Source organism: Hylobates moloch, unplaced genomic scaffold (assembly GCF_009828535.3).
Source record: "Hylobates moloch isolate HMO894 unplaced genomic scaffold, HMol_V3 SCAFFOLD_8, whole genome shotgun sequence".
NCBI classification, from domain to species: domain Eukaryota; kingdom Metazoa; phylum Chordata; class Mammalia; order Primates; family Hylobatidae; genus Hylobates; species Hylobates moloch.
The window spans coordinates 116,654,902-116,676,740 of record NW_026652283.1 but is presented as its reverse complement, the minus strand read 5'-3'; the positions used below and the strand labels follow the sequence as shown (position 1 = coordinate 116,676,740).

Sequence of the window (21,839 nt, the reverse complement as noted above, 5' to 3'; positions counted from 1 at the left end):
ATATTCTGGTCCTGGGCTGCAAGTTAAGAAACCTGTCAGTAGATGTTCCCGTGTACCCACTAAGAAATGCATGATAAGAAGGAATGGGTGGGCTGTGATCAGACCACATGTGTAATTAACTGTTCTGTTCTTGCACAAGGGGAGAATCAGGTCCTATGTGTCACAAGGAGGATAAGCGGAGTCTTTGTACATTTCAAATCATATATTTGATTTGCTAGGCGGAACTACAAATTCTTTCAACCATCAACCTGAAATGAAACTTTCTCCTCCTACTTATCTTCACCGATTTAAATTCTCCTGTCATTTTAGTAATAGGGTGACAGAATTTCCTTGGGATGCTGACTAAGGTGGCATAAACCAAAAAGTATGGGAGACAGGTCTCAATCAATGTAGACGTTAATTTTGCCAAAGTTAAGGACAATGCCTGGAAGACAGGTCTGTGAATTTCTCCAAAGATGATTTTGAGGCTTCAGTATTGAAAGGGGAAAAGCTGGTTGGTGGGGGAAAGAGGGAGGGTATTACTAAGTCCACAAGTTGCAAGAGAAAAGGAGCAGGTAGGGGGCTGGGCACGGTGGCTTATGCCTGTAACCCCAGCAGTTTGGGAGGTCGAGGCAGGTGGATCACTTGAGGTTAGGAGTTCGAGACCAGCCTGGCCAACATGGTGAAACCCTCTCTCTACTGAAAATACAAAAATTAGCCATAGAACGGTGAGGACACGTAGACTTCGCGTGGTGCATGTGAAGCTTAAGTAGCATATGAAAAGGATAAAAATGCTGTAAAGACCCATGAATGCAGCTGTAAAATTCCCCACATGCCAATAACGTCTCTCTTTCTGCACTCCCCTATCTAGTGATGTTGGAAAGTATCTATACCGGATTATTGTCTTCCTTCATTTTTCTTTAGATCCTGCTTTTCAAAAATTTCAGTTGTCTCCACAGCCCTGAAAACAAATCTCTTAAAGAATCATGTAATGTTGTTAGATTTTCCCAACTTATTCCATTAAATTGGTAGATAGGATGCTTGGAGTGTGTAAAACAATTACCTTGAGTTTTGTTAAGCCCTTAGCTTCTCCTGAGTGCGTAGGAACCTGTCCTAGTGCTCACCACGTGGCACTGACATTTCTATCTTAAAAATCTGTGAGGGAAGATTTTAATTCTGCAACGGCAGGGTGATGCCGGCCTTGCTCACAGCTTCATCTCCAGCGTGGGGTACATAGTTGGTGAAAAACTGACAAAATGCTTTGATTAAGCAAGTAGTAGGTGGTGTGGTAAGAGCAATGTAAAACCACACTGGGGGCTTGTGAGGGTGGCTACTCCCTCCTTGGTAACCTTGTAAACTACTGGGAACCAATGACTCCCCATCTCTTCAAATAAAGTATTAGGTATTCAGGCCTACGACATTTTGATCTTTATTTTATATAGCTCTGAACAAACCAGGTCTGAAGAGTCAAAAAAAAAAAAAGTCCCTGATGTGTGTGTGTGTGTGTGTGTGTGTCTTTTAAAAAATGATAAGGGGAAGGCTGGGCATGGTGGCTCATGCCTGTAATCCCAGGACTTTGGGAGGCCGAGGTGGGGGATTGCTTCAGTCCAGGAGTTCGAGACCAGCTTCAGCAACATGGTGAAACCCCATTGCTACAAAAAATACAGTAATTAGCTGGGTGTGGTGATATGCGCCTGCAGTCCCAGCTATTTAAGAGGCTGAGTTGGAAGGATCACTTGAGCCAGGGAGGTCAAGGCTGCAGTGAGTCTTGATCATACCACTGCACTCCAGCCTGGGCAACAGAGTGAGACCCTGTCTCAAAAACAAATCACAAAACAAAAAACAAAACAAATTATAAGGTTAGGGCCCCCCCTCCCCCCGACCTTTTTCTATGCCCAAAGTAAATATTTGTTGAAATACAACCTTTTCTAAGATAGACATCACGTTGTGAGACATGTGATTTGTTAAAATGCCATCACAGACTGTTTAAAATCAGTAGCCATACTATTTATCTATAGTATCTATGTCACCTTCATCAGTTTAAATTTAAGCCTCCATCAGGTTAAATAATTTGTCTTTTTCAGTTTAAAACTTAAGATCCCATGAAGTGGCCGGGCGCGGTGGCTCATGCCTGTAATCCCAGCACTTTGGGAGGCCGAGGCGGGTGGATCACGAGGTCAGATCGAGACCATCCTGGCTAACACGGTGAAACCCCATCTCTACTAAAAATACAAAAATTAGCCAGGCGTGGTGGCGTGTGCCTGTAGTCCCAGCTGCTAGGGAGATTGAGGCAGGAGAATGGTGTGAACCCGGGAGGTGGAACTTGCAGTGAGCCGAGACCGCGCCACTGCACTCCAGCCTGGGCGACACAGCGAGACTCAGTCTCAAAAAAAAAAAAGTCCTATGAAGTTGGACAGTTTCCAGCCTCTGTCATCTGAAAATCAGCAGTGAATGAAAAGGAGGCTTTAAGATGATTGGGATCCTAGATGGTCTTCCCTTTGCAGTAACAGAAGCTAATCCAATCAGTTCAGTTTAGCAAATAATAAATTTATTAGGTGCCTACAAGTACAAAATACTGAAAGCTGCTGCAGGGGATTATAAAGATGTGTAGGAGACGAGCACTGTCCTCAAAGAGCTTACAATCTAGGCAATTAGTCACACAAATAAGTTGTGATGGCGCTCTAAGTGACCTCAGCAGAGTTCTTGAAAATGTTCATATCCTTCAAATTCTTCTCTTGTCAAATTGAACAGTGGGAAAGAGACCTTTTGTGGCATTCATCAGTGACCCTGACTCTGCTTGGGAGCATCTTTCTGTTGTTGCACGTTCTCATCATCCTCTCAGCGTCGTTTCCTAACTGGACCTTTGTTTGGAGAGAATCTCTGTGCTTCCTGAACCTTCACCAGGGTTTCCTGTTTGGGAGTGGGTGGCTCAGTTGCAGTTTGGCCTTGGAATGATTTGCAGTCCGATTTTTCCTTCAGCAAATTGCTCTTTTGATTGTAGTTGATGCTAAAATGCTATGCTTTGCAATCTGTGGTTTTAAGAGTGGGAGTGAGATGCAATATTAAGGAAGGCAGCCCAGACTTTTCCCTTACTTTAAACATTTAATAATAGTGCACTTATTGATTATATTCTGTACAGATATAGAGCAAGTTATAAACCTCTTCCTTTTATTTATTTTCTTCACTTAGACTGTATTCACGTAAAGTGTATTTACAATAAGAAGAAAAAAGCCTTGAGGTACAAAACCCAAAAGAATATCTGAGGTATAAATACAAGTATATCTTAAATAATAATCTTTATCATGCTTTATCTATGTTTGAAAGCACAGTGGACATGTTTCTTAATAGAATGGTATATACAACATACAATCTTACAAATCTGGAAGCCATCAAAATTGAATATCCATGTATATCTTCATAAGGAACACTGATATCCAAAATACTCAAATTTTAAAACTCTAATCTGACGCCCTGCCCCAAAATTCTTCAAAGAACCTTTGAAATAACACTGAAAATGGTAACTAAATTATAACAAAATAAAAATCCTTCTTACAGCTCTCATTCATACATGATTCACTTTTGATCCATACAAAATAAATCTACTAATACTGTCTCTTGAGTCAATCCTTACCATTACAGTAAAACCTGAATAAAGACCACCCTTCTAAACGTTCTAAAAATCTTCACTGGTTTGGGTTGGTATTCTTCTTCCTGTGTTTTACTATGATTACTATTTTTCATTACCACTTAAATATATTTCAAGGGCATTCTAAAGGAAAAAAAAAAAGAAATGTAGGAAAAATAAAATAAGACAAAAAGTCATAAAACCAGAAAACGTATTTGCTGTTAAGAACAAGCCCAGTGAATAAACACATGTGGCTTTCAGGAATGCCGTTAACAACCAAAGGCAGGGGAAAAAGCCTTTCGTAGGTGGGTTAAATTTATAGGGATTTCCTTGGGACACACAGTTTCCTATATTCCCAAACATAGTATCTTAAGGCGTTTCTGTTACAAACACAAAAATGCAAAGAATTCTAACAGGGAAGAGGTTTTGATGCTTGATTTAAGAGTAAGTGTTACCGTGTTCAGTTTTTATATCTCGACTTAAACAAAAAACAAAACAAAACAAAACTCTGTGGATCAGAGCCAGTAAGCCTGGAGGGAGCAGTTCATCCCTAAACTAATCCATACTGGTTAAAACTACATCACTATTTGCAATCGGGTCTAAAAATAAACTGCATTTGGAATGGGTGTAAGAGCCAATCTATTACAATCAAAGTACAGAAGAGGTTGGTGGAGAAGGAATATGCTTAATAACTTGGAAAAAAAAAAACCCATAAATGGACAAGGGTGTTGGGCCCCCTTTCTGGGTGGATTCAGGGGTAGTCAGATATTCCAGGTTAAACTGAACCTGACGCATCAATCTCCTTCTTGGAGGTGTCTCAGTGTGCCAGACACTGAATCCACCTTAGACATCTATTGCCATTCAGCCAGCAACAAACACACATTCACACTCCTCTGTGCAAACCTTTCTTTGCTCATCTTGGTGAGAAAACATGTCAAAGAGTACCAACTATTCCAGTGGATACACCAGTCCCTCAACACACTGCAAATAAAGCAACACAGGTACGCATACACCGGTATCACAAGAGAATGAAGTATCTTCATTATCTTCCATAATGTATTTAAAGAGTTTTGCTTCTCAGAAGCAATTTGAATAACAATACACATACTTTTTTTTTTTTTTTGCAGTCTTACATATTCCAGTCAAGGTCTATGAATACAGACCCTCAACAAACAGGAAGCAGCTTTAAAAATATATCAAATTGCAATAGTCAGTTCCTACACTCCAGCTCGTAGTTTTCTTTGTTTCAGGATTAGACACAGAACCAATTCTTCAAGGACTGGCCTTTGCCAGTTCTAGAAACAAACACGATGGTGGTGGAAGCGGTTGCTTTGCTTCAGTGATCACCTAGATTTGGTGTCTTTGGTTTCAGTGTTCTGGTTACTGAAGGAATCCCGGATCTTTACAACTTCAGCTGCACACAAATGTCCGAAAGATTTTGTGTACCACTCTGGCATGTGGCCCCTATCAGAGAAAAGAAAGAAAAGCGGATGAATTATTTAAGTTAGAAAGCACGGAAATAAAATGAGAAACATCTGTTTGCTCATTCAAACGCATAAAATCTATCATTTCCTGTGCCTTTGAATTCACGGCCGAGCTACCATATTTGCTTTGCTTTAGAACCACATTTTCTAAGGGATCCAAATTAGGAAGTGGTTGCTGAAAGACCAACAAACATGAAATGCTACTTTCTAAACACCACTCTTCATGAAGTCACCAAGAAAAAATGATGTGTTCGTTTAAGGCATTCTTTGCATTAGACAAAAAGTCAGAATTTCCTTCATAACCTTCACCACATAAAAAAATCAGAATCAGAACATACCTTAAGTCAGCTCTGCACATGTAGGTGAGTTTGGATTTTCCTGGCCCACAGGGTTCAATCAAATACCTTGACAAGAGCACATTAACCCTCACACCCACCACAGGTGCCCGATCGTGATCCACAGAGGTTAGTAAAAGCGCACAGGCTCCTTTGGGTAAATTAGTCCTCCAGGTTCTGTAGAGACAAAACCAGAGGCGGAAATGATGGAATTTCATAGAAGCCAAGTTTAAAATCGTGCTTCACTCTTCGCAATGTGGTGACGGGTCAGGCTCAGTGGCCATGCTGTGTGACCCAGGCCTAGGTAAATGGCATCCTCTAAACTACTTGCTATGGTGTACATGTGTTCCCCAAAAAGCATGTGCCGGAAACTGAATGCCCAATACAACAGTGTTGGGAGGTGGGGCCTAATGGGAGCTGGATTAATGCCAATTATAAAAGAGTTTGAGGCTGGGTTCCATGGCTCAGGCCTGTAATCCCAGCACTTTGGGAAGCTGGGGAGGGAGGACTGCTTGAGCTCAGGAGTTCAAGACCAGCCTGGGCAACATAGTGAGACCTCATCTCTACTAAAAATAAAAAATATTAGCCTGGCATGGTGGTGTGCTCCTGTAGTCTCAGCTGCTCCGGGGGCTGAGGTGGTAGGATTGCTTAAGCTATAATCATGCCACTGTACTCAAACTTGGGCAACAAAGTAAGACCCCCTATCTCAAAATAAATAAATATATAAGTAAAAATGGCTTGAGGCTGCGCATTTGCTCTTTTGCTCTCCCTTGCCCTCTCTTTGCCCTTCCACCATGGGGTGACGCAGTAAAAAGACCCTCACTAGGCTGGGCATGGTGGCCCATGCCTGTAATCCTGGCGCTTTGGGAGGTTGAGGTAGGAGGATCGTTTGAGCCCAGGAGTTTGAGACCAGCCTGGACAATATGGTGAAACCATGTCTCTACCAGAAACAATAAAAAAATTGGCCAGGCATGATGGCACATGCCTATAGTCCCAACTACTTGGGAGGCTGAGGGGGGAGGATTGCTTGAGCCTGGGAGGTGAAGGCTTCAGTAGCCATGAGTGTGCCACTGCACCCTAGCCTGGGTGACAGAATGAAACCATGTCCCCAAATCAATCAAACAACCAACCAACCAACCAGATGGAACTCCTTGATCTTGGATTTCCCAGCCTTTAGAACCATGAGCCAAATAAATACCTGTTCATCAGAAATTGCCCGGTCTGTGATACTCTGTTAGAGCAGCATTACATGAACGAAGACACCGTACAAGGACTCCTGAATGAGGAACTCTGCACAGAGCCGCCGTTACAGAGGGTTTATGTGCTCAGTCTCCTCTTTGAAAAAAGGGCCGATTTGAAGTGTAGCTTAAAACCATTTTTGTATTTCACAAATGTCTTGGAACAGACACCTAAAGGAGCACTGGCTGTTTGAAAAGGTCTGGACTTCCAATGTGACATTTCCACAAAGATTTTTGGAATTCTTCTTTGAGTAATATCTCCAGAGAATTTATGAATTACACATAAATCAGCCTTAACCACATCTCCCTTGGGACTCAAATGTTATTTCCTGGCTTATTCATTCACTAGCTGTTTCTGACAAGAAAATCTGTCCAAAAAGGGGCAAAAATCTGCTACCAATGAGTATATTCATTGGAAGGCGCCTCTCTTTCTGAGCTCAGTTCCTCATTCTCAGTGAGGAACACACTGCTAGAATAAATGTAGATCTGTTTTCCATATTCGAAGGTGGTCACTACTTTTCTGGAGGCATACGTTTTGTTTTGTTTATTTAGAAACAAGGTCTTGCTCTGTTGCCCAGGCTGCGGTACAGTGGCATGCTCACAGCTCACTGCGGCCTCAAACTCCTGGCTCAAGGGATCCTCCTGCCTCGGCTTCCCGAGTAGCTAGGACTACAGGTATGCACCACAACATCTAGCTAATTTTTAAAATTTTTTTGTAGAGACAGGGTCTTGCTGTATTACCCAGGCTGGTCTTGAACTCCTGGCCTCAAGTGATCCTCCCACCTTGGCTTCCCAAAGTGCTGGGATTACAGGTGTGAGCCACCATATGCCTGGCCTCTACTTTAAATAATTATACCATCTTGTAAGATCAGTGACATATAGACTTGGTTCATATATAGAGTCATCCTTGTCACAAAAAAACAACTGGGAAGCGCTCACCTTAAAACAACGTAGTCTCGAGCAGGATGAGGTGCCATACTGTTTTGGACATACTGGTAAATTTCAGTTTGGCTGTCCAGAATTTCAATCACTTTTGAATCCAACAGGTCTACATCCCAGAGGTGCTGTTCTTTAAGTAGGCGCTTTAAGATTTCCTCTGGCACAGCAGGGACTTCAATGGTTGACCTCCAAAGCCTCAGAGGGGGTCCTTCGCTCACCTGGAAAGAGGATGTATTTTTCAGTGCCAAGGCAATCCATACACACCTAGTTTTTGAAGTCAAATTGTTAGTTAGACTAACAATTTTAGTTACATAAAATCAATGTTAATTGATTATATAAATGATATAAATAATAATATATAATCAATATATAAATAAATATTGGGGGCTAATAAATCTATGACTTAAATAGGCTGCTGTCCCCAAGTATATTTAAGAGCAAGCCAGAAAGCGAACAAAAGCTGTTGTCAACTCTGGTCAAAATGATGACATTTGAGCCGGGCGCAGTGGCCCATTCCTGTAATCCCAGCACTTTGGGAGGCTGAGGTGGGCGGGTCATCTGAGGTCAGGAGTTCAAGACCAGCCTGGCTAACATGGTGAAACCGTCTCTACTAAAAATATGAAAATTAGCCAGGCATGGTGGCAGGCATCTGTAAGTCCAGCTACTCGGGAGGCTGAGGAAGGAGAATCACTTGAACCTAAGAGGCAGACTTTGCAGTGAGCCGAGATCACACCGCTGCACTCCAGCCTGGGTGATGAGAATGAAACTCCATCAGAGAAAAAAAAAAAAAATTGTGACATTTGTTTTGTTTCTCTGGGACCTATATCAGAGTGCATGCAATAAAGAAATATCAGTCACTGGCCGGGCATGGTGGCTCACGCCTATAATCTTAGCACTTCGGGAGGCCAAGGTGGGCAGTTACAAGGTCAGGAGTTCGAGACCAGCCTGGCCAATATGGTGAAACCCCGTCTCTACTAAAAATACAAAAATTAGCTGGGCATGGTGGCAGGCACCTATAGTCCCAGCTACTCGGGAGGCTGAGGCAGGAGAATTGCTTGAACCCGGGAGGCAGAGGTTGCAGTGAGCCGAGATCATGCCACTGCACTCCAGCCTGGGCAACAGAGCAAGACTCCATCTCAAAAAAATAAAATAAAATAAAGACGAAAACATCAGACATTTGCACTCATTTCCAAAGCCTGCAAGGCCACCCAGGCTACTCCCATTGTTTATTTATTTTCAAGATGGTAGAGGCGGCATCAACATATACCTCCGATGGACCTGTCCTGCTGAGCCTGACAAGATGCCTTTGCTCTCAAGAGGTTTACCAGTCCTAAATGGAGTTAATTTCCCCCTAAGGGATCCCTGCTCATTTAAGGGCCAAGAGAACAGTAACTAAGAACAGAGAAGAGTGCAAAGAGATTCTGACCAAATTATGGAAAAATCGAAGCGTGTCATAGGATGTTCCATGGCTCAATGCCATTAGCAGAACATTCTAGGGAAGTCTAGTGTGATTCTGTAGAGCCAAAGGACTTCATTAGAAATAGTTGAAATCCTCTCCCAAGTGTTACATAGGATAAAAATTACTCTTCCTTTGCCCAACTGCCACTCTCACCAGGGGGATCTGACTCACCTGGGTGCCCAGCTCTATAAGGGAGGGTGTGGCCTACAGACCCCCAGACAGATTAGTTGGCAAAAGCGTGTTATCTCTGACGGACCCAAGGTTCGACTCCTGGACTCAAGTAGCCAACAACAGGGTAAAGCCTTACCTTCTTATAGGACAGCTCAGCCTGCTCCGAAGTGGAGTAGCTGACCCAGCCTTTAAACTTCTCTTTGACTTCTTTAAACAGGCCATCCACACAGTCCTGGAGGAAGTGTTGGTAGTCAGCTGAGTCATCATTACCCAGGTGCCCGAGTGCTTCCAGACTGAGGGGCTTCAGCTCTTGTTCGGTATAGGAATTACGACATCGGCTCATTTCCTCAGGAACCTGTGCGGAACATGACAGACAGAAAGGAGGTGAGTCCACCTGTACTCAGTCTCAATGCCCGTCAGTGGAAAAGGCTGGGTAGGAACAATGGCCTGGTCCTTAAAGCAGTGCAGGCATCTTCCTGCCAGAGATGGGCTATCATGCTGACCTCACGTGGTATCACGAGGATGTGAACAGATCACCTGTATAAATATATCTGAAATCTTATTCCCATGTAAGGTCCTTGGAAAGTTAGAGTAGGGGGAATGAATTACATTGATCAAAGCAGGTTTCTCAGATAGGGAAGTGGATACAGAAGTTTAATTCCAGATAATTTGTTGCTTTTTTTTTCCTTTCTCTTTTTTTTTTTTTTTTTTTTGAGAGAGAGTTTCATTCTATTACCTAGTGGAGTGCAGTGGCAGAATACTGGCTCATTGCAACCTCCACCTCCCTGGGCTCAGGCGATCCTCCCACCTCAGCCTCCCAAGTAGTTGAGGCTACAGGTGCGCACCACCACACCCAGCTAATTTTTAAATTTTTTTTTGTAGAGATGAGGTCTCACCATGTTGCCCAGATTGGTCTTAAACTCCTGAGCTCAAGTGATCCACCTGCCTCAGCCTCCCAAAGTGTTAGAATTACAGGTGTGAGCCACTGTGCCTGGCTGCTTTTCCAAGTAAAGGGACAGTTTCATTAAACGTGATTAACTCTAGCTGATACATTATAATATATGTAAATAAGACATTCTCAGGCTATTTATACCATCTCCAGCTGTGGAAAAGGTCTTCAGGTAAGACATGAACAAGTATCAAGCCTAAGATTTTGAAACTATTCACATTATCCTTAATAAAGGAGCCAACCTTCTCAATTCCTTACCTGGAAAAGCTTCTTGCACTCGGCGATCATATGGGCCAGCCCTTGAGTGGCAGCTAGGTTTTCATTCAAATCTTTCTGATCTGGTTTGCCCAAACTTTGTTTTCTTTGCATTACTCTAGGTAGAAGAAATACAGGAGGGGAACAGTTCAAATATTTATATATTTTTCATCAAGGTATTATTCAAGGAAACCCAAAGAAAAGAGAAAAAAAAATTTTCACTGGAATCTGTTTATTGTTAAGTGGATTAGGAGTGTTTTTACTTTGGTCACCAGAGTATCTCAGAGTTTTATCAACAACACACAAAAAACATTAAAGAGATATGCTTTTGATGAAATCCAGGTGATTCAAACCATTTTATTAAATAGGTTCCTATTGGGAACAGGGCAGCTTGTAGGGGCTGTGTTTGCATGGTGGGGGAGCAGCTTCTGAGGAGTATGGGAAAGGAGTACCTGGGAGTTGGAGTACAGGGTGTCATCGTCTTTACCTGCCTGAATACACAGGCCCCTCCCACAGGTGAGGGCTAAGTCCATCGTTTCCTTGAGCTTTTGTCTTCTTCTTATTTGATCTCTCTCCTCTACTCATGTCTAGTTCTGTATCCCATTGCAATTGGAATGCCCCAGTCAACTTTAAGAACTATTTAAATGTGGCCGGGTGCGGTGGCTCTCGCCTGTAATCCCAGCACTTTGGGAGGCTAAGCCCGGTGGATCATGGGGTCAGGAGCTCGAGACCAGCCTGGCCAACATGGTGAAACCCCATCTCTACTGAAAATACAAAAATTAGCCGGGCATGGTGGCAGGCACTTGTAGTCCCAGCTACTCGGGAGGCTGAGGCAGGAGAATGGCTTGAACCTGGAAGGCAGAGGTTGCAGTGAGCTGAGATTGCACCATTGCCCTCCAGCCTGGGCAACAGAGCAAGACTCCATCTCAAAAAGAACTATTTAAAAATACATTTAAACATTGTATGACTTTCAGAAGCAACCTAACCTTCACTAGCATAACTAGGCCCCAGGCCGCTAGCTAAGAAATACTTTTCAAGTTCCTTTAGAGCTGAGGAAAAGGATCAGTTCGATGGATTTAGTCTGTGGGGGTTAAGTCCAGTGAGACTATTTTCTCATGCATGCCAACAGACCAGTCTCAGGTATGCCTTTATTAGCGGTGTGAGAATGGACTAACACAGCGGTCTAATTTTCTTGCTTGTTTCAGGAAAGAGTCCCACAAAACCACAGCTACAGAGAGTCCTAGGAAGAATGCAGGCTGCCCCCTGTGTGCATGCACCTCCCATGCAGCCCGTACCTGGGAGAGGAATTCTCTCTCTTCAGGGTGTTGAGATGGAAGAGAGAAGGCGCTAAGCACACGGCCAGGTTGGTTGGGGTCATCTGGTTTTCTTTTACGGCTGCTGTGACATCGCTCAAGAAATAAAGCAGGGTCTGCAGAACCTCCCGGTTCTCGTCAGGCAGCAGCATGATGGCAGCCTTGATGGCCTGCAGGCGCTGGTCCTTGGGCACATCTGCATGACACCAGCACTTTCCCCGTCAGCTTGGTGAATTTGCACGGACGTTGCAAGGAAATGTCCCAGAGCAAATATCGGCATCAAATACCTCAGCCCAGTACTGAACAAGCACTTGTAGAAAGTGCACTAGAGGTTAATACGGTAAAAGTTATGAATTGCCACCGGCGTCACTATCCTCAAGTATTTCCTGCCTCGTGAAGGAGTGCAAAAATTTTTAAACACCCACAGTACCCAAACACTCTTAAATCCACCTCGGAGTTTGGCTCTAGAGGATGCCTGTTCTTTTAGTTTACAGAACAGTTTTTTCTTTCCTAAGCATGAAAAAAAAATCCCTAATTTATCAATGTCAGTTACTGAAAACTCTATACATTTTTGTTTAGTGTCCATGAAAAACCTTATCTGAGATATGTACAAGAACGTAAGAACAGAGATCTCTCAGCCTTGAGTACAAAATGTTCAGTATCTCTGAAGATTTGCGTGAGTTTAACTGATTTGTTCATTCTTGAAGGGGGAAAAGCTGCTAAAATATTCAGTTCTGAACTGAAATGAACTGAAAATATTCAGTTCAGTTCACTTAATACATAAAATACAGTGAATTAGTAATTTCTTAAGTTTTAGAAAGCATGCTTGAGAGGCTGTTATAAAAATGTATGTGAATATACAAATACATAAAAATGCAAATAAACCCATAAACAATCTACATGTAGAAAATGCTGATCCCGATCTTCAGGTCTCCTTGAATAGACAACTCTTTAAAAGAGCATGTGGTGGAAAAATCAAGTCACTCAAATGTGGCTCCATAGGACAAACTGATTAAACAGCTCCATGGTTACAACACATAACAAATACCTTGGCGAGGAAAATCTGACCTGTGTTTTTATAAAATATGAAAGGATGAAACAACTAATGAAATAATCCAGACCAGCTCCATTTCTCATAAAATAAAGTCCACTGTGCCAGTCCTAGAGACAATTTGAGTGCTAAAAGAGGCTGCTTTTAAATTACGGTGCTGTAATACCACACTGAGCCAAGAAAAACACAAGGCTGTAAAAGCTGTAATCCTGATCTTGATCATTAATTTAGACAACTGTTTTCTTTAGGCTTTACATAAAAGTAAGAAGGACAGGGGTATTGTTTTCCCAAGTATTTATGGCAGAGACTGAGATGAATAACAGAAAAAGATTATTTATTCATTTTACAGCAAGATAAAACACACAGACACCTGTGAAATTTTAAATCCAACAGCCCTGCAAGAGGGGTGTGAAGCAACTGAAATTTCTGTAGACAAGGTGGAGAGAGAAAGAGATCTTCGTACCTGATCTGTATCTGACCAGCTCAGATAACACTGTGCTAGAAACTAATGAAAGTCTAACTTTTCATTTGGCAGGTAAAAATGTACAGTTGCATCAGTCATTAGAGACTGGGAAATTTATTTTCACATCATTCAATAATTATACAGAAACCTGTTCCACAAACAAGGTGGCAAGGAAGAAAGTGATGACATGGGTTTCCAACAGGTCACCATGCAGACTCTCTTGTCAAAAGAACGCTATCAAGGCCAGGCGTGGTGGCTCACACCTGTAATCCTAGCACTTACAGGAGGCCGAGGTGGGAGGATCACTTGAGGTCAGGAGTTTGAGACCATCCCAGCCAATATGGTGAAACCCTATCTCTGCTAAAAATACAAAAATTAGCCGGACGTGGTGGCGCCCTCTGGTAGTCCCAGCTACTTGGGAGGCTGAGGTGGGAGAATTGCTTGAACCTGGGAGGCAGAGGTTGCAGTGAGCCGATGTCACGCCACTGCACTCCAGCCTAGGTGACAGAGCGAGACTTCATCCCTCCCCCCTCCCCCCAAAAAAAGAATGCTATCAAGGAAGCTACAAGCTTCAGTTGGTCCTATTTTTCCCCAACGCCAACAATCTTAAGATCAAAGGACACTCACATTGGTAGATCTGTAGAAAGGTTTCCGAGAGTTTGTTCGTCATTAGTGGCTCAGGAAGATCTCGAAAATACTGCTTCAGCATGTCTGCCACGTCATAAGCAGACTGTCCTTCGTAGTTGACACAGTCTATGGCACCTTCATTCATCTGGCGCAGAGCCTGAATCCGGGACTTGACCCCCGATTTTCTGAAGAGCCCAACCTGTGCGAAGAACAACACTAAGTGTGGGTTACATTCACACAGACGCCGTGTTTACACCACACAACCAGAAGAAGCTGCATGTAATCCGAGCTCCCCTGAGTACGCCGACCCACAGGCAGCTCTCTTACCTGATCCAAACAGTGGTTTCGGAGGTATCGCATGGCCTGCTGGATGCTCTGAGGCAACGGCTGTCCTGTGCGCTGCACGTTGACCGTCAGTGGGACCCCGAACACACTCCGGTCCTTGTAGTCTGGAACCTTGATCCTCTTCATGAACTTGGGCATGGCCCTGTTAAAGAATACAGAGATGGTGGTGTCGGGGGAGGCATGTTCGCTTTTCTGTCTACACTTGTCCAATTCTGCAGGTAAACCCTGTGGGCTCCAGATCTGTGCTAATATGGTGGCTACTTAAATTTAAATTAAACAAAATGACAAATTCAGTTCCCCAGCGGTACTGGCCACACTTCAGGTGCTCCTTCGTCTTTTGTGCTCAGTACCTAATGTATGGGCCTGTGCAGATAAAGAACATTCGTATCATCCAGACAGTTCTCCTGGACAGTGCTGTTCTAGATCTTCTAAGAGCGGGCGTTGTGAGGTCCAGTCTCATTTCCTCAGTTAGGAGTGTTCTTCCACCTTGAACCTGGAGAATTGGGGTCTACAGTCTTAAGGAAGCTGATGGATTTCCTTACAGAATAGCGGTATAGGAAGGAACAAGCAGAAAACAACATATAATACCCTAATTAGGTGCATCTGATAGAGTGTGAAAAACAAGGTCCCTTTTGTCTTGAAAAAAGGATAAGAATCACTTCTGAGTTCTTGATGAGATCGAAAGCATTTAGGGTCAAAAGGTGCAGGTAATACATGATGGGAAAACAGCAATGAGAGCCTAACACAATGGGAGCCAACTCCAGAGCTCAACAGTGAATGACCCGAAGTCAAAATAAATTCTGCTGCTGATGACCCGGAGAACATTACATCTTTAGGTTTCTAAAGGAAGATGGAAAAGGAACAATGGGGGTTTTGTGAGCCGACCCCAGGCTCCCTGGTGTCCTGAAACCAGGTCCACCCCAGCCGTATATGCAACAGCAGGAAACCCATGTCATGCATTTCAGGCTGTCAAGCAGAAATTCCAGCTCTCCAAATGACCTCTCTGAACAGGACCCGAAAGGGCAAGGCCAAACAGGAAAAGAACCTTGTGTAGGATTCCTCCCTGCTCCACAGATCCCACCATGTGAGGCTTTTACGGTCGGTTTTGAGTCACTGGAAACACTGACCAGAACTCAAGAAGTATTATGGACTTTCAGATTCTTGAGGGTTTGGTGGGATGGGGGTGGGCAACTCAGAAATGAGAATCTAAAATATGCAGTTTTAAATAGCCAGCAGGGAAAATATTACTCTAAGCACAGAGGAACTCCAGAGAAGACAGACCGCTTTGCCTTTTGAATGCTCACCGGCAGCCATGGCATGTTACTGCTTATAGCTCCAGGAAAGGTAAAACGAAAGAGCAGAGTTAAGTTTGTATTTCCATACAGTTAAGTATATGGTATCATGGCTATAAGTGTGCATAATACTCGCTTTGTCGGGGGAGAAAAGCCCGACGGCGGAATGTGAAAAGAACACATTACGATCCCCACAGAGAATCTGAAGCATGTGAGGATAAACCGGTCAATACTTATTTCTGTCATTCAGAACAAACAACTTCTGTATTTAGCAAGGCTCACATAATAACAGCCTTTGAACAGGAGGTGCTTTGATGCCAAAGTTAAATCTGCTATGAGTCCTAAGGAGAGGAGGAGCTGGAGACAGAAAGAAAAGTTCCCTTGCTTTGCCGACTTTCTCAAGCAACTTGGGTTTGCTACAGAGCGCTACTAATGAAATGGGCGGCTTCTCCATTTTTATCAAATACGGTAGTCGTGCAACTGGATAATAAACACTCAGATTACTGAAAAGACTTAAGGATTCCCAGCTGACACTGAAAAATGCACTGAGATGTCAATCTAGAAACATTTCTCTGCTTGGTACACTAAGATGTACACAGATTAGGTGATATCCATGACCCATCTAGCCTTACAGTCTACCCCTCACATTCTATATACTAAGAAGCTATATTTTTCAGGCCGGGCGCGGTGGCTCACGCTCGTAATCCCAGCACTTTGGGACCAGGAGGCGGACTTGCAGTGAGCCGAGTCGACCCACCCACCCTGGTGACAGAGAGATCCCTCCAAAAAAAAAAAAAAAAAAAAAAAATTATGAACAATTTGTACCATGCATTTCATCTCTACATTTGAGTCTATAATATGTTAGAGTAGTGAATTCCTTAAAATAATTATTCACTGTTTGCCAGTCTTTGCTAGAAAAAAAGTAACCTGAATTCTTTAGCACAGGTAGATGCTACAAATATTCACATCCGAATTTATTATTATTATTATTATTTTTTTTTTTTGAGAAAGAGTCTTACTCTGTCGCCCAGGCTAGAGTGCAGTAGCATTATCTTGGGGCTCACTGCAACCTCCATCTTCTGGGTTCAAGGGATTCTCATGCCTCGGCTTCCTGAGTAGATGGGATTACAGGTGCATGCCACCACACTCAGCTAATTTTTGTATTTTTAGTAGAGATGGGGGTTTCACCATGTTGGCCAGGTTGCTCTCAAACTCCTGGCCTCATGTGATCCACCTGCGTCAGATTCCCAAAATGCTGGGATTACAGGCATGAGCCATCATACCCACCCCGAAATGATTTCTAAAAACAGGCATGAATAGGGTTATAAGACCAGGTACTGTAAATCAAGAATTTCAAAGATGGTCTCATTATATCTTATTGTTTTTCTTTTCCTCCGTCCAAAAATATGATCTGATACTGTGCATATATTTACTTGTAGTGGATTATTCTTAATATCGGGAGGGAGGTGCCTATACCACGTGATGCAAGAATAACGCATTCTCACCCCATCAACTGGCAATCTGTCACTCAAAGGGCTGAAAACTCAATCAATCAACCCACGCTGATAATTTCCTAAGACTCCACTGGCTTCAATAATATCAAATGTGGCCTCAAGAATACAGAGAGTGGCTGGCATGGTGGCTCATGCCTGTAATTCCAGCAACTTGGGAGGCCGAGGCAGGTGGATCTCTTGAGCCCAGGAATTCCAGACCAGCCCAGTTAACATGGTGAAACTCCATCTCTACAAAAAGGAAAAAAGAAAAAAAAAAAAAAAAAACTAGCCAGGTGTGGTGGAGAGCAACTGCAGTCCCACCCACTCGGGAGTCCAGCCACTCTGGAGCCTCAGGTGGGAGAATCACTTGAGCCCAGGAGGTCAAGGCTGCAGTGAGCCGAGATCGTATCACTGCATTGCATTCCAGCCTACGTGACAGAGCAAGACCCTGTCTCAAAACAAACAAACAAACAAACAAAAAAAAATGCAGAGAGTGATTGCCATAGGATGACAGATGAAATATATTAATAAAGGAGAGAAGTGTCATTTTTTACTGTGGGGACAACCTCAAGGAGCTGACCAAAAATATCATTTTCAGTGACAGTTGCCTGATCATTTAAACTCTTACCAGCTAAAACCATGCTTGTTAGAAGGTGTATATTTCTCCAACAGGGCCGTTAGCTTTAGGAGTGAGTATTTCTGCAGCAGGTTCATCTGGGCCACAGACTGGCAGTTAATCTGTAGTGATACAGAGTTGAGGCTTGGCCGATGTGAGCTCTGGAAACTGTGCCATCTCAGTCGGTGCCTGTGAGAGAAGAGGAGAGGAAAGTGAGTGTGAAGCCTTATTTGATGTTATTTATTTTATTTATTTTTTCTTGCTCTGTTGCCCAGGTTGGAGTGCAGTGGTGCCATCATACCTCACTGCAGCCTCGAACTCCTGGGCTCAAGGGATCCTCCTGCCTCAGCCTCCTGAGTAGCCAGGACTACAGGCCTGTGCCAACACATCTGGCTCATTTTTTAGTTTTTCGTAGAGATAGAGTCTCCTTATGTTGTCCAGCTTGGTCTCCAACTCTTGGCCTCAAGTGATCCTCCCACCTCGGCCTCCCAAAGTATTGGATTACAAGTGTGAGCCACTGTGCCTGGCTGAAAGGCTTTTTAATAGGTAGAAGCAACATTAGCAATGGGCTGCTTCCTGGCATCTTATCATAGGAACTGAGAGGACTTGATTTCTATCCCATGCTTTAATCCCCATTATGGGAAAATATACACAATATAAAGTGTACCATTTTCACCATTTTTAAATGTGCAGTTGAGTGGCACCAAGTTCATTCCCATCATGTGACCATCTCTGCCAATCATCTCCAGAACTTTTTTCATCTTCCCCAACTGGAACTCTATACCCATTCAATCATATACATTTTTTTGAATTTTGGTGCTTCTTGGTCTAACACCTTCCTTAGGAATGGACATGGCTAAGAACGCCAGACTTAATCCCATTTCCTCCCACAGAACAAGCACAGGCAATCTCTTTCTGACCCCCCGTGCCCCACACCTGGAGGGAGGAGAAAAGTTCTTACCTGTTGGACCTGGTTAGGGAAGCCCCAACCCCAGAATCCCTTCTTTCCGGGATGTCGGAGGGCTCTTCCGGTTCATTCAGGGAGTTGCCTGTGCTGTCCAGGTCGCTGGGTGTGGTTCGGTCGTTGTCCACATCCAGGTGTATCTGTTTTGGAGAGGATGGGCAGGGAGAGACCGAGTCCAGGGCTGAGTCCGAATCTCCCTCATCAGAAAACTTCTCCGACCACTGGTTGACTATCCGCTGCATCCCCTTCACGTGGTAGAGGATGTCGTCCAGCTCGGGGAAGATGTCCTCGTTCTCCAGATCCGCCAGGTCCCCTGAACTGGAGTAGAGGATGGAGCCCGGCACGTTGTCGTAGATGCTCAGGCGGCTGCTCATGGAGCTGGAAGAATTGCGCCTCTTCAGTTCCTTGGGGCTGTCGCTGCTGTTTTCCCTCCTGAGGCTGATGTGGCCAGGGCCGTGGAAGCTTCCCGTCCTCCAGTTCACAGAGCCGTTATTGCCCGAGGGGGAGAAACTGCCATTGGTGAGAGCTTTGGGGAAAGTGCCAGGCTTGTGATCTTCAGGGATGTAGAACACCGTGTCCTCTGGGTAGCTCTCGCGGTTCTTAAAGTTCTGCTCCATCACGTTGTTAAATGTTGACTGACTGAAAGGATCGAAGCCCTCTAGGTACATGCCCACCCGCTTGTTGCAGGCACTGAGGCTCCGGGTCCTGGTAACGGGGCTGGGTGTGCTGACCGCGCTGCTCGTCTCCGACTGGCTGCTGCTGCTGCTGGTCTGCGTGGAGTTGGAAACGCTCCTCTTTCGTACCATGGGGACGTTGATGCGGTTGCCGTTGAGGGCGGAGATCTCCACGCAGTTGAGCTGCTTCAGCTTCTCCTCATCCATCCCCTCTTGCAGGATGGGCCCGCTGATGATCAACCCCAGCTTTGAGGGCGCTTTGTGCTTGCTGTGGTGGGAGCCCTTGAGCTTCAGGCTCTCCATCCGTTTCAGCAGACTGCGCGTCTTGGACTTGGCAGTTTTTTCGTGGCCTTTCATGCTGAAGCTGAAGCTGGACAGTTCCTTGGGAGACGGCAGGCTGCCGAAAGAGTCGTCATTGCCTGCCAAGTTGCTGGAAGAGCAAACGCTGATGACGGAGTTAGTCCGGGGGGTGGCAGCATCCTCGCTGGGGGGCGCGTGGCTGGGGAGGCTGCCAGTGCTGCTGAGGCTGCGGACGGAAGACACCTCCTGGCGCTCGCTGAGGTCCATCAGCGTGCCTCCGGGGCTGGGGCCGTCCTTTGGGTGGGAGTCGTCTGGGGACCCAGGGACTAGGTCTTGTTTTGGAGAAAAGACATCAAACTCTTCAAGCCGGGACCACCTCTTGCTGTCTCTTTGGAAAGTCCATTTGCCACTGATGGCACAAGGCTCATCCTCGTCTGAATCGTCACTCTGCAAAGACAGAAAGGAGCCATTCACACACTGGGGCTGGCTGCCAGCAGGGAGCAGGGCATGAGCAGGAGGCTGCTCATAATATGCCAGTAGTATCAATTTCCCCCTTGTAGTTCATGATTTTAATTTTAAAGTTTGTTTTTTTTTTTTTTAAGAAATAGGGTCTCACTCTGTTGTCCAGGCTGTATTGCCCAGGCTGGTTCTGAACTGCTGACCTCAAGTGACCCTCCCGCCTGAGCCTCCCAAAGTGCTGCAGTGACAGGGATGAGCTACTGTGCCCAGCCCCACTTACATATTCTTTTCCTTTTTAAAATTTTTTGTAGAGAGCAGTAGTCTTACTATGTTGCCTAGGCTGGTCTCAAACTCCTGGCCTCAAGCAATCCTCCCATGTGGGCTTCCCAAAGTGTTGGGATTACAGGCATAAGCCACAGTGCCCAGTGTTTTGTTTTGTTCTTTAAATAACAAAGATGTTTTTAAAGAATTTAACAGGAGAGTGCCTGACCAAATGTTGCAAGTTAAATAAGAACTATTTTATGGAAACTCTGGGATCCATAGGCTGTTCTTTAATTGCTCACAGAGGAAACATCTGAGATGGTGAAAATTCCAGGCATGCAAAAGATTTTGAACTGAAGTCAGCAATGAGCAGGACTGCCTCTGGGCTGCCTTCCCATTGTGCTGTCTTTTGTTGGTGTATGTTTATATTCCCTCTTGCAATTAAAAAGGTAGTTTTCAAACACTAAGAAGAGTGGCAACTTAAATCTCTAGACGCTAAAAATGTATAAGGTCTCCCACTGGAGTAAAGGGGCCCTGGATCAAGGTGGGTCATCAAGCAGCTTCAGTCCATTAACAGTGCTTTGGAGACTCTTACCAGTACCTTTTCTTCCCCTCCCCCACAAGACATGAGGGCTAGCGCTCAGGCCACAGCTGCCCTGTGAAGTTTCAACCTCAGTCACGCTCCAGCCAATTGAACAAGGCTTCACCAATACCCAGCCCTGACAGCTCGCGGCATTCATAACACTAAGGAACGTCTTTGCTGATTATGCCTGATTTATGTACAGGACTCAGGGATAAGCTGTCACACGGACTACTGCGTCTTGGCCTTTTCGGCAGGATATCAAAGGGCACAATTCGGTATGATACATGTCTTTTCCACTGGTGTGGAAAATATCCTATGGCCCAAGTTTCACAGGACAATGAGTGGAAAGCATGGAGCGCTGGCTTGTAGGGCTCTTCTGCACAGCTCAGTGGGCGCTGAGGTTCCAGTTCATTTGTTTAAAAGCTTTGACTCCCCAAGAAGGCAACTTTTTGCAGCTCAGGGATTCTGGCATAAATAAAATTTGAACCCAGAAGTCAGAAATATGTTTTTTGACCAGACTCATTCCTGTTTACTCTAATTTGTGACACTTACTCCCAGTACTACACCCACCTCTTCTCCTAAGATCTCATAAAAAGTCTTCACAACTCACATGCGGAAGAAAATACCACCCAGTTCGGTTCTGTACCACCATTTGACTAAACTGTGTGGGAGTTCCTGCCTTCTCCTCTTCCTCCTCCAATTCCTTTCCTCCCTCCAAATCTCTTATTATTCTTCAATATTGCACAAATCAGCCTTCACTTTCACCTCTACAGCTTTGAAGCACAGTTATTGTTATATTTGGGAAGACAGAACAGCTGGAAATAAACTTCAGTTTATTTCCTCTATAAGCAATGCAAAAATCCACTGGGATTCCTTAAGCATGATCCCTTTATTATGTAATAGGCATTGAGTTAATAATTAGGCAAAATAATAGCTGATGTGATCAGGTCAAAAACAATAGATA

At 44.3% G+C, this 21,839-nt stretch overlaps 1 protein-coding gene across 6 annotated transcripts in view; it reads right to left on the bottom strand.

The window, feature by feature from the left end:
• Positions 1–2,505: 2,505 nt before the first annotated feature.
• DLC1 (DLC1 Rho GTPase activating protein) overlaps positions 2,506–21,839 on the bottom strand; it is a 523,594-nt gene continuing 504,260 nt past the window's right edge. For 4 of the 6 annotated variants that reach the window (XM_058441994.1, XM_058441996.1, XM_058441997.1 and 1 more), the window contains 11 exons: positions 18,596–20,019; positions 17,647–17,823; positions 14,216–14,375; positions 13,889–14,087; positions 11,730–11,943; positions 10,438–10,552; positions 9,367–9,585; positions 7,601–7,818; positions 5,427–5,600; positions 4,952–5,068; positions 2,506–3,008 (listed from right to left, as the gene is read on the bottom strand). In XM_058441994.1, the coding sequence (XP_058297977.1) occupies positions 2,987–3,008; positions 4,952–5,068; positions 5,427–5,600; positions 7,601–7,818; positions 9,367–9,585; positions 10,438–10,552; positions 11,730–11,943; positions 13,889–14,087; positions 14,216–14,375; positions 17,647–17,823; positions 18,596–20,019 (3,039 nt within the window). In that variant the 3' untranslated portion in view covers positions 2,506–2,986. Of the gene's footprint in view, positions 5,069–5,426; positions 5,601–7,600; positions 7,819–9,366; positions 9,586–10,437; positions 10,553–11,729; positions 11,944–13,888; positions 14,088–14,215; positions 14,376–17,646; positions 17,824–18,595; positions 20,020–21,839 lie in introns of all 6 variants that reach the window. The other 2 variants (XM_058441995.1, XM_058441999.1) reach the window with 1 other exon arrangement.